This window comes from Anabas testudineus, chromosome 10 (genome assembly GCF_900324465.2).
Source record: "Anabas testudineus chromosome 10, fAnaTes1.2, whole genome shotgun sequence".
NCBI classification, from domain to species: Eukaryota; Metazoa; Chordata; class Actinopteri; order Anabantiformes; family Anabantidae; genus Anabas; species Anabas testudineus.
The window spans coordinates 23,199,483-23,212,202 of NC_046619.1; the positions used below are offsets into that span (position 1 = coordinate 23,199,483).

A 12,720-nucleotide genomic window follows, 5' to 3' on the forward strand; every position below is an offset into this window, starting at 1 on the left:
TGCTGCTTTAATCATTCATCCATAAAATCACGTGTTCACTCTCTTTAGGTGTTTTATAACCAAATATTAGCCCTGTTTCAGAAAAGCTGGGACACTGTGTAAAACACCAATACAATGTATTTTTAAATCACTGACTGTAAATAGTCCAAAGAGTTTTAGATGTAGACTGAGACCACAGAACAGTTCCCACTCAGTTCTGCTTAAAAGAGCTCAGATCCGGAGAAGACTTTAGCGTTTCTGGATCAGTTTTTTGTTTGCTTGTCTCTTTTCGTGGTCGAGTGATGAACTATGTTCACTGACTGTGGTTTTCAGAGGTCTTCAAGAGCCCGTGAAGTCATTTCCACTACAGAATTTAATGCAGTGGCTCCTAAAGGCCCAAAGACCACTACTATTCAGTTCTGGTTCACTACCGAGATTGATTCTCTTTACTGAAGAGAAACGGTGATGTTCAGTGAACTGTTGTTATCAACCTTGTTACGTACCACCAGGAGTTTTTTTTTTTAATTAATTAATTATTATTTATTTGATGGAACCTGAAAGTTTGTGATGAGTCTAAACAACTCCCATTTCTAATGAGATCGCAGCCAGGGCCAAGAAGTCCTGTTACTGAACCACTGCTGCAGTTCACCATCAGGTAGTAAACTGATGAATTCTGCTTGTCAGTGACAGGAAAAGAGACGATGTGAAAGATCAGATCTGGGAGCAGGATGAGGGAACCACCTGATCGTTAGTCTAAAGTAAAGTGAGGAAACTGTCGGTGGTGAAGTGCTGCAGCTCAGTGAGTCAAAGAACCAACTGCGACAGAACAAAAAAAGTTTCCTATGAACAAACTGTCTGTGGTTTGATGGGGGAGGGGGGTGCTGGTGGCTCAGGGTTCATAAATTCTGGTTTTCTACTTCTCTCTGCTTCAGTCTTTCAACACCATGTTCACGTTTCTCTGTCTGTTTATTCTTTTTCCAGGTGAAGTTGACGTCGCTCACACAGGTAAGAACACCTGGTTTATCTGATGCTGGTTCTGGATTAGACTCTGAGGATCACGTTCACAGTTACTGCTGTTCTGTATTTAAAGTTCCCAATGACTTTTTCTTCTGTCTGCAAATTAAAAACTGAACAAACAGACCTTAAACACTGTAACGAGCCTTGAGATGACTTCTGATGTGATTTGTCACTTTACAAATCAAATAGAAAAATTGAACAGTAAAACAGTAAAGTTCAGTTTTTATGTATCTGATAAGGTTCAAAAAGTTGGTACAAGACTTAAAAGTACCAAAAGTAAAAGTACTCGTTATACTATAATGATTGATGTATTCATGTGTAAACATCAGCTGATTTGAACCTTTTTTATGTCCTGACACCTGCTTCATACTTGGACATTTATTCATTTATCACATGCTTTTATCCAAAGAGACTTACAAAGGAGGTACAAGGAGAAAGAGTTGAAAGTAAAGTGCTACAGGAAGAACTGCCTCTGTTTGTAAGATTGAAGTTTATTTTTTTTTTAGGTCATTAGATTTAGTTGAAGTGAAAAAAGGAAAACATGAATATTACTTACTGTAAATTGTACTAGCCGGTAATTGTAGTACTTAGGTACAGCACATGTGTAAATATACTTCACTATTTGTTTCTCGTTTTTCAGTTTATACTGAATATAGTTATAGTTCATTAAATTACTGGTTTAAAACTAAGTTTACACAGTTCACACTTATTTAGTTACTGTCATAAAACAACCTGAAGACGCTGTCACTAGAGAATCGTGGTCGATTTAATTTGACTTTAATTGAATTGTATTTTTATTGACTTCTCCTTCAAAGTGACTCAGTCAGTAAAACGAGTTTTTCAGCTGTGAGCAGAATAAATAAACCTGGATCTGCAAGGTCCAGTTTCTGGTGGATCAGTATCCTGCTGGAGATTATTAAAAGACACAGGATGGAACATCTGCCTGTCACTGAATCTGTCAGAGTCCAGTGAACCGTACATGAACATTTCTGTCATTTACACTGTAAAACATCCAATAATAATATTTCATGATCTCTTTTCAGAGTAGAAACTGTGAAAACCACGGTAGAGATTAGTGAATTCAGTTCCATCCTCTAAACACTGACAAAATGGCTCCACCAGCTGCTGTTCTTCTCTTCCTTACTCTTAGTGATGAGTAACTGTCAACAACAACAACAACAACAACAACAACAACAACAACCTCTGTCTTTGACGGAGAGTTAATATGTCTTTTTGTATTGAGCCTGTTTCCAGGTCAGCAGGGAAACTGGATGAAGTTCTGATGATTCACGGTGTAGAAATGCTTGATGCTTGAAGAGCATCCCAGACAGAACAGAGAAATAACTGCAGATGCTGCTGTCTGGTTACAAAGCAGATGTGTTTATTAGTTTAACTAGTCAGTGAGTGAGTGTGAGAAAGCAGCTCAGGGTCTGAACCACAGCACAAGGCAAAGACCAAACCACAGCCTCCATCTGCTCTAATTCTGAGTCAAGCATGAACACATGTGAAACCTATGTGCTTCAAAAAAGACAACAGAAAACCTGTACACAGAAGTACAGAGTTGTGTTGGTGTACAGTCCAGGTGATTTTACCCACAACTCTTCATGTCAGTTTTGATTTCTAACATGACTTCAGCTGGATCCTCTGACCCTCCCTAATCATGATGACACCTGATGGTGGGGAGAGCTACTGAACAACTAAAGCTAACAGTGTTGTTATGGTCATAGGTAGATTTTAAAACTTTGTCTAATCGCCCTGTTAAAGTACCAGCAGCAGTTTTCTACCGTTACTTGACATCTCCTGTCCTGTGGGAAAATGCCAGAACACAGAATCTGGGGAGAAGTTTTCATAGTTGTAAATTCTGAACATAGTTACTTAATATTTCAGAGAGACTTGAAGTGAGATCCTGAAGATAAAGGCTTTGGTTCTGCACATGCACGCACACTACGTCCCCATTGAGCGACATGCCCACTGAGCACGTCCAGACACGTTGTCTAACCCTAACCACAGACCTGCTCCGGATGGCTCGGGTTCTGTATTGTTACAGTGCTAAAGTGAAACAACAGCTGCATGTGACTATTTTTATTCCTGTTGGTGAAACTAACATGAGATAAGGCCCACCACTGCTGCCTGCACCGCAGTTATACATTCAGTGGCCACTCTATTAGGAACACGTGCACAATAAGAAGACACGCTGCTCTGAAGGGAAAATTCACCCGTAAAACTGACATTTAAAAGGTAAGAAAACCAACAGAACTCATCTAGAATAAGTCTAAAATATAGTAAAAAGAAATACAGAGGAGATTAATAGCGTAATCATAATAATAATGTAACCGTGTCCAAATCGGTCGCCGTTTAGCTAAAGTGCTATCATTTTAACGCATATTTTTGTGTGCACGCCTTTACAATTACAGTAGAGACTGTGTCGTAAAAGCTCGTTTTCAGTATGTGCCGTGTTTATCACTTGATGTAAGTTACTAATAATAATTCACTTCTTAATAATGGTTAAAACCCAGAATTTACAATTATATAATCATCCTCACCAGCAAACACAAGAAGCTGATCAATTGTTGCAGCGTGGCTAAAGACCAATGAAAAGCACACAGACACCATATAAGTTATTACATTTAGAATTACCAAGCAGAATTATTTATAAATAAATTTGATTAAATGTCCTGCTTCATCCAGCTCCTCCTCCTCCAAGCTAACACAAATGGTGCCAAACATCTGTCTCCTGTCTTCTAAAGAAGACATTTAAGTGAGGTAACTGGCTAATTATTGTGGGCTCGAATGCAAAGTCTTCATTATGTTTCCAACGGGTGGATGAGGAGGAGGAGCTGGGCAAAGGATGGGTGGACAAGACGCTCTCTTCCCCCCACACAGATCTCACCTACATTTTTCCTTCCACTGCTTTCTGTTGTTTTCTGTCTTCTGATTCTTGCCCTCACTCTCCCTGACGTTCTGTCTATTTAGCAGGGTACATGAAACAAAATGTTAAAATGTTAAAGTTGTGTGTCAGGTAAAGACACTTTATAAACTTGAAATGTAATTTTAAGTTTATAGTTATAATAATCTCTTATAATAAAAGTTATAATCTCTCACTCACACACACTTTCAGAACTTAATTTAGACACGCTTAACAATAACTACTAAATATATTTGGCTAACAGTACGTTCTGATTAGGTATTTGTCATGATTCAGTGATCAAAAAAAAAATAAAATGTCTGAATGTTGATTCTGTAAAACCTTTCTCGCATCTACAACTTTTCTCCAGTCATAATCTTTATCTGCTTACCGTTCCTTCAAAGCCAGTTTATGTCAAACTATCTTAAGCTTTCATTGACTACACAGAATTGCTAAAAAAATGCGTGTGTATGAGTGTTGGGGATCCGGTTATTGTACAAATAACAGCCTGCAAAAGAGCGAGACAAAGCGTCACCCAAGACCAATTTAAGACTAAATAAGAAACAAAAAGGTTTAATAAATTAAACACCCGGTCCAAATACAGGGGAAAAATGCTGCTCTAAGGCAGGTAAAATACTACCAATACTACAAGTAGCAACGAAAACCAAAAACACAAACAAACTCACTAAAGAGACAAAGTAACAAACAAAGATTAAAGAACCAAACCAGACAAAAAACTAGACACTAGACAGACAAAGTAACAACAGACAGTCACTGCTAAGGCAGGCAACCTACTTACTGACTAAACAAAACAAGGCCAACAAACAAAACGCAAAGTCCAGAGGGAAGAAAACAACAAACAAACCGGGAGTGGAGGTGTGTGATCCAGTCAACAAACTCACAAAATGCAGAGTCCAAAGTGTAACAAACCAGCACCAAACAAAAGACTGAGGGGAGCTTATAAAGGGACGGGGACAAACAGGTGAAATGAATCAGTCAATAATAAGTCTGGTGAGTGGAGGAAGCAGAAGTCCATATACGGGCAAACAGGAAGTGGCAGGAGAACAGGGTGAGAGCAGGTGACAAACAAAAACAAAACCAACAGAACGGGACCAAAGGGAGATCAGAGCAAATACAATACAAATAAGCAGCAGACAGGCAGAGGAAACAAAACGGAAAACGCTCACTGCTGAAGGCAGGAGGAAATAACTAGGAAAGGAAATCAAAAAGCGCTCACTACAAAAAGGTAGGAGGAAAAAACGCTCACTATCTAGGAGGGAATAATAAATAGTAAGAAAACAAAATGCTCACTATAATCGTAGGAGGTATAGACAAACTAAGAAAGAAAACCTAACTGACTAACTAAAGAACAGACTAGACTAACTCAAACCTTATGAACCACGAGACTAACTAACGCACAGGAAAAACGAGATAGAGGTCGGGGAAACGAATGAACTGGGAACAACCGGAAACATGCGGAGACACACTAGCAACAAACAATAAACGTGATGATGAGCAGGTGTGTTGACCGGTGCCGGCTGAGGAATGAGGAACCAAGAGGGACCAGAGACAGACTGAGGTGGTGGTGGAAGACACAAAGTTAATGACATGAAATGGTGGAATTTGAATGGATAGAGGAGAAAGGAGAGAGGAGAGGAGCTCAGTGTTAACTCATGACAATCAGACATAGCTTTTGAGTTGTGGTTCAACAGAATCATTTTAAAAGACAAACTAATGCAACTGGCCTGGACAATAATGATGGTTCCCTTAACTTAATATTTTGTTGCACAACCTTTTGAACAATCAAACGAGTACCGCAGCTAAATATTAACATTTCTCACCAATGTTGGACCATATTCCTCAAAATCACACACGTTCTCTAGGTAGGAGTTTCATTTCATTCACTTCATTCTATGTTTTCACATCCATTAGTCCGCAGTAGGTGTGAAAATACATCTCCTCATTCCACACGTAATCACATTTTTTTAAAGCATCATTTAAATCAGTAGCTTAGTTTGGATCTTTCAGCTGTTTAGGATTGGTCCTGTGAGTGACCTTCAGCCATCACTCAGTAAAAGGATCCATAACATCTCCAAAGTGACAACTTCTGTTCACATTTCTGCAGGTGCATCAACAGCGGTAACTGTAGGAATGAGTCATGATTATTAGCCGATGTCAGCAAAGAGTCAGAAACGATCTGATCTGTGAACTTTTTACAGGCCATCCTCATGTTGAGCTCTATGCTGCATCTTAGAACTTTGAGTTCTAAGTAAAAGTCAGATCTGTTTGCTGTAGAAATCTTTCAACAAATTTCATCACTGTCATTATATCCTTTGCAAAACTACAGAAACTGCAGTTTTCTCTGTGCAGACATCTTAACAGAGAGAGCTGTAGACTGAATGTGACCAGGTAGTGTGTGTCATTATACTGAGGTGTTGATGTATTAGTCAGTGTCTGCTGGCCGTGCTCGTGGGAATCATGTAGTATAACAGTGTTTTAACTTCAAAATAAATAAGAGGGGTCTGGCTGGAGATGTCCATTCTGAGGATATTTCTGCTGCAGGGTTTCTTTCAGTACAGGAAAGTAATTAGTTACTATTACTTACTTGTAGTAAGTAATAGTACATATAGGCAGAGAGACTTTCAAGATTCAAGATTCAAGATTCAAAAAACTTTATTGATCCCAGAGGGAAATTGTTTTGCCTCATTACCATTGTTCTCAAAACAGACAGAAAGAAAAGGAACCACAACCAGGAAAGATCCAACACCAACATAAATACACAAACATAAATACACAATACCATCAATACCGAAAAACTCAATATATATACAGAATATGTAAATAGATAAATGAAATTGGGTCAATATATGCACAGCAAGGTTATGACAGTATCACTTCCCCCACACCTTACAGAGGGGAGAGGAATTGTACAGATTGATTGCCACAGGTAGAAAAGATCTCCTGTGGCGCTCTGTGGAACATTTAATGTTAATAAATCTTTGGCTGAACGTGCTCCTCTGTCCAACCAACACACTATGCAGTGGGTGGGAGGGGTTGTCCAAGATTGAGAGGAGTTTGGACAGCATCCTCCTTTCAGCAACAACATGTAGAGGGTCCAGCTCCACCCCCAGAACAGAGCCAGCCCTCCTAATCAGTTTGTTTAGTCTGTTAGTGTCTGCCACCTTCATGTTGCTGCCCCAGCAGACCACAGCATAAAAGATGACACTGGCCACTACAGACTCATAAAACATCCGCAGCATGGTGCTGCAGACGTTGAAGGACCTGAGTCTCCTCAGGAAGTACATCCGGCTCTGAGCCTTTCTGTACAATGCTGATGAGTTTTTGGTCCAGTCCAGTTTGTTGTCCAAGTACCTCCAGGTATTGTACTCGGACACGACCTCCACCTCCTCCCCCTGTATAGAGAGAGGGATGACAGGACTCCCAGATTTCCTGAAGTCCATCACCAGCTCCTTTGTTTTGTTGATGTTCAATTGCAGATGGTTGAGTCCACACCAGTCCACAAAACTGTCCACCACTCCACGGTACTCTGTGACATCTCCACCCTTAATACATCCTACAACTGCAGAGTCATCAGAGAACTTCTGAAGATGACAGGACTCTGAGTTGTACCTGAAGTCTGAGGTATACAGGGTGAAGAGGAATGGAGACAGAACTGTCCCCTGCGGAGCACCTGTGCTACAGACCACAGTGTCAGACACACAGTTCTGCAGGCGGACGTACTGTGGCCGGTTGGTGAGGTAGTCCATGATCCAGGAAATCAGGGGAGTGTTGACTTGCATGTTTTTTAATTTCTCTCCCAGCAGTGCAGGCCGGATGGTGTTGAATGCACTGGAGAAATCAAAAACATGATCCTCACTAAGCCCCCAGGCTTGTCCAGGTGGGTGTAGGTGCGATGGAGAAGGTGTATGATGGCGTCATCCACTCCAATATGGGGTTGGTAAGCAAACTGGAGGGGGTCAAGTGAGGGTTTGACCAGAGGTCGGAGGGACTCCAGGATCAGCCTCTCAAAAGCCTTCATGATGTGTGATGTCAGAGCCACAGGTCTGTAGTCATTGAGAACTCTGGGACGTGGCGTCTTATTCACTGGAACAAGGCACGACTTTTTCCACCCTAGAGGAACTCTAGGTGCAGGCTGAGGTTGAAGATGTGTTGGAGAACAACACATAGCTGAGGAGCACAGGCTTTCAGCACCCTTGGGCTGACTCCATCAGGACCTGCAGCCTTTGTGGGATGAAGCCTGTTCAGCTCTCTTCTCACCTGCTCAGCTGAGATTGTTAGGGTGGTAGCTGAGTCGTGTGGGGGAGGGACTGAGGAGCAGTTGGTGAACTGAAGTGGGCTCTGTGGATCAGCCTGGAATCGATTGAAGAAATTATTAAATTCATTGGCTCGGTCAACAGTCCCCACATTCTCCTGGCTGCTGGACTTGTAGCCAGTGATGGTCCTCATACCCCTCCAAACCTCCCTGGTGTTGTTCTGTTGAAGGCGTTGTTCCAGTTCTTTCCTGTAAACCTCCTTCCCCTCCCTGATCCTGACAGACAGCAGTCTCTGGACCCTCTTTGCTGCCTCCCTGTCTCCTGATCTAAATGCCTTCTTTTTGTCATTCAGGATGACTTTAATGTCCTTAGTGACCCAGGGCTTATTGTTTGGGGAGCAGCAAATGGTTTTTGTAGGTACCTGGGTGTCCACACAGAAATTGATGTAGTCAGAGATGCAGTCCGTCAGTCCATCGATGTCCTCACCATGAGGTTCACAGAGAGTCTTCCAGTCTGTCTCTTCAAAGCATCCCTGCAGGGCAAGGTGTGCCCCCTCTGTCCACCTCCTTACAGTTTTAATGGTGGGAGGCTGCCTGTGAACCAAAGGTGTGTATTGTGGGAGGAGATGTACCAGGTTGTGATCCGACTTTCCCAGAGGGGGGAGGGCAGTGGAGCTGTAGGCATCTTTAACATTAGCATACATCAGGTCCAATGTCCTCTCCCCCCTGGTGGGACAGCTCACAAACTGGGTAAAGGTAGGAAGTGTCTTATTGAGGGTGGCGTGATTAAAGTCTCCAGAGATCATAAAGAAGGCGTCAGGGTGTCTGGTCTGCAGGTTGGAGGTGACCGTCTGAATGACGTCACACGCAGCAGCGGCGTTAGCGGATGGAGGAACGTAAGCGGCAGCACTGTTCATCGTTCTCGTTTATTCTCCTTCACACAACGCTCTTACACATAATGCTCTGTTGTCCTCTGACACACCCTGGTGATCTCTTAGTGTAACAACACAACATAACACAGGTCTCTGTGTCCTTTCAAAGACAAAAACAAAAACACACATTGTCATATCAATTGACGTCCATTCATCTCCTGGACACTGACTCTAATCTAAACCTCATGAGAGTTTCCACTGTGGAATCTACTTTGTGACATTATGGGGACTTCCTGTGTGTCTTTCAAGGGAAGTTTTTCCCCCACACACCACTGAAAGTCTCTGTTTCCTCCCTAGTGAATGACAGCTTAAAGGCAGAGACAGTCCACTTAAGATGGAGACCATATTGGTTCTGGTCTGGGTACTGATGGTGATGATGGTGATAATGAAGAAGAGGAGTGAGTTAATTTAGGAAAAAACTGCTTCATCTGTCATTTCCACAAACCATCATACAAAATACACAGCAGCTTGTTTACTGCTCTGACTGGAAGAATTCAATTGAGTTTATTCATATAGTGCCAAGTCATAACAGAATTATGCCAAGGCACATCACAAAATTGTAACCTGAACCTTCAGAATCTTATAAATTCATAGAAATAATCCAACAATTCCACTTGGGCAGCAATAGACAACAGTGGAGAGGAAAAGCTCCCTGTAACAGAAGAAACCGCCAGTAGAACCAGGCTCTGGGGTTGGCGGCCATCTGCCTCAACCGGTTGGGGTGAGTGGACAGTAGAGAGACAAGAGGATGGTAGACAATAACAAGGAACACAAAGGACACAATCAGGGAGAACACAAGCGGCTTCCTGGTGCATCCAGCTAGTGGGACCTGGAACATTCAGCCTCCTCCCATGATGAGGACCTAGAAGAAGGATAGAAGGTACAAAGGAGAGAGGAAGGGAGAAAGAGAGAGAGAGGCACATACTATGTTGGGAGAGAGAATTAGATGAAACGGCTATTGTCTGGATTAAAGCTGTGATCTCGTCGGCAAGACTATATGAGCTACATTGAAATACTGAGTTTATCAGTTCATTAAGACTGAAACCAACCCACCAATCAAGTACTGGTACACGTACGAATCCCAGCCACTAACTGAATGTTAGGAGGAATAAATATGTTAATTTTCAATTTAAAAAACCTCTACATAGTGGGACTGTCTGATGTCAGCAGGTAGATTATTCCAAAGTAGTGGGGCACGGTAGGGAAAGGTCCTGCAGCCTGCTGACTTGTTTTGAACTCTGGGGACAGACTAGAGCCCTGCATTCAGAGAGCGAAGGGGGTAGTGGGTTATAAGGGAAAAGGAGGTCAGACAGGTATGAAGGAGCACTTCCATTCCAGGTTGTATATGTCATCTTAAAATCTGATCTGACTGTGATAGGGAGCCAGTGAAAGGAAGTTAAGGCTGGTGTAATGTGGTCAAATGTCCTGGATTTAGTTAAAATACAAGCAGCAGCATTTTGGACTATTAGAAGACCTTTATTTCTAGATTGGGACAATCCTGAAAACAGAACACTACAAAAATCAAGTCTGGAGGACACAAAGGCATAAATTAGAGGGGTGATCAGCCTTCACAGGGACGTAGAGCAGAGTATCATTCACATAACGGTGGAAATTAATTCAATGATTTTGTATAATTTGAGAGAAAAAAGAGAGGATCAAGAACCAATCCCTGCGGTACTCCATATTTCACATTGGTACATGGTGACGTGGTGTTGCTGTAAGAAACAAATTGTGTCAATCTAGGAGTATACAATGATCTATGGTGTCAAAAGCCGCACTGAGGTCCAGGAAAAGAATCAATTTTATTTCATTGAGCTCTTTATCTCTCTCTCTGTATTTATGTATCTGATCCACTGATCTACACCAATCAGCCACAACATGTAAACCCTCAGTGTGAGGGGAGGTAGTGACAGACTGACCTCTGGACACATGTTGATGAAATCAAAAACATTCTTCCAGTTAGTCAGCTCGTGTTGCTGACCTGTTACCTGGTAGACAGGTGAGCTAACCACAGCTCTCTCCTCCCACATGATATGTTTCTGTGTGAACTTTGACCCCAGTGGCCAATGCAGAGAACAAAACAGTGTCTGCATCCTGCGGCGAGACTGTGGAGCTGCCTTCAGGCCTGCAGACAGAGGAGATGGCGCTCAGATGGGACGACATCAGGTGGTTTCATCACCAACTGGGGAACAGGACAATTTGTCCGAGCAGAGACTGTGAGCAGCTCAGGAGGACGAGACGGGAAATCAGGCTGCTGTCACTGAAGAAAAACGTGACGACATGTGTCCACGGACGCTGTATGCTGCTAAATAACGGTTCACTGAGATTCAGCATAGTTCAGGCTGAAGACTCAGGAAAGTACACGCTGGAGGTGTTTTATGAAAACGGGACAGCACGGACAAAGAAGGACTTTGAGCTCCAGGTGGAGGGTGAGTCCATGAGTCCAGAGACACAAACCAACACAACCCAGAATTAACATGAAGTCCCTCTGCTCCAGTTTTCTGTAAACATTCTTCATGTCATTCTTTTCTTTATTCTGCATGATCCAGTTTTAAAGAACCCTAAGAGTCTTATTTAAAACACAGTGACTTTAGACCCAGACCATGATTCTGAGCAGTGATGAGTGAGGTTATTTTATAATAAGCCTCAGAGAATGTGAGCAGTGATGCATTCATGTACTTCATGTTTTTTCTGACAAGTAAAGTAGAAGTATTTGTACTTATATACTTACTGCTTCTTAGAATAAAAAAACTGGCGTCTGTTGATTTGTAGGTTGTCAGACAGATGGTCAGACGACAGACGGTCAGACAACAGAGGGTCAGCAGCCAGATAGTCAGAGGACAACTAGTCAGCAGAAAGACAGTCAGGGAGACAATATATCGCTGTGGATCAGCTGCCTCCTCCTGTTTCTGCTGCTGTTCTTCATCATCATCATCATCATCATCTTCATCCTGAGAAGTAGGAGGATTCAGAAGAAGCACATAACAGGTAGAAACACCTGCACCTAGTTTCTTTAAAGCCACAGCAGATAGAACTGAACAAATCAGCTCAAATCTGTCGTCTGATTTCAGGTCTGAACGAGGAAGATGTTTATGTTTCGATGTACGGTCACCACGGCAACAAGAGGAATGATAAGAAGGAGGAAGAAGAGTCTCCCTATGGTACACAAACACTGACTGACAGAAACACATGCTAACTAATGCTAACTGATGCTAACTTCATCTACTCCCTACAGTTCCCTTCATTCCTGCTGTTTCCTTGGAAACACCAATCACAAAGCAGCACCCAGAGGCGGGAGAAGAAGTCTGAGTGTGACTCACCTGGAGAGACTCACCTGGAATTTAGGCATCCTGTGATTCATTGTGGATCAAAGTTTCAATGTTTGGATTTAGCAAACAACAGACACACACAAACAAACACATACACAGAGACACACAGACACACTCAGAGACACACACACAAACACACAGAAAAACACACACACACACAGACACACACACAAACACAAACACACACAGAGACACACAGACAAACACAAACACACAAACACACACAGACACACACACAAACACACACAGATACACACACACAAACACACAGTTCAGAGTCAGCCT

At 42.3% G+C, this 12,720-nt stretch overlaps 1 protein-coding gene across 1 annotated transcript; it reads left to right on the forward strand.

Moving 5' to 3' along the window:
* Positions 1–884: 884 nt before the first annotated feature.
* LOC113161040 lies at positions 885–12,575 on the forward strand. Its single transcript, XM_026358532.1, has 5 exons — positions 885–984; positions 11,167–11,535; positions 11,879–12,094; positions 12,178–12,267; positions 12,342–12,575. The coding sequence occupies exons 1-5, from the start codon at positions 924–926 to the stop codon at positions 12,413–12,415; spliced, it is 810 nt and encodes a 269-aa protein (XP_026214317.1). The 5' UTR covers positions 885–923; the 3' UTR covers positions 12,416–12,575.
* Positions 12,576–12,720: the final 145 nt, after the last annotated feature.

Bases quoted from the DNA above. Each gene is read 5' to 3' on its own strand.
- LOC113161040 (XM_026358532.1), top strand. From the start codon at position 924: ATGTTCACGTTTCTCTGTCTGTTTATTCTTTTTCCAGGTGAAGTTGAC. The intron at 11,536-11,878 runs GTGAGTCCATGA...GTTGATTTGTAG, and splicing joins CTTTGAGCTCCAGGTGGAGG to GTTGTCAGACAGATGGTCAG. The intron at 12,268-12,341 runs GTACACAAACAC...TACTCCCTACAG, and splicing joins GGAAGAAGAGTCTCCCTATG to TTCCCTTCATTCCTGCTGTT.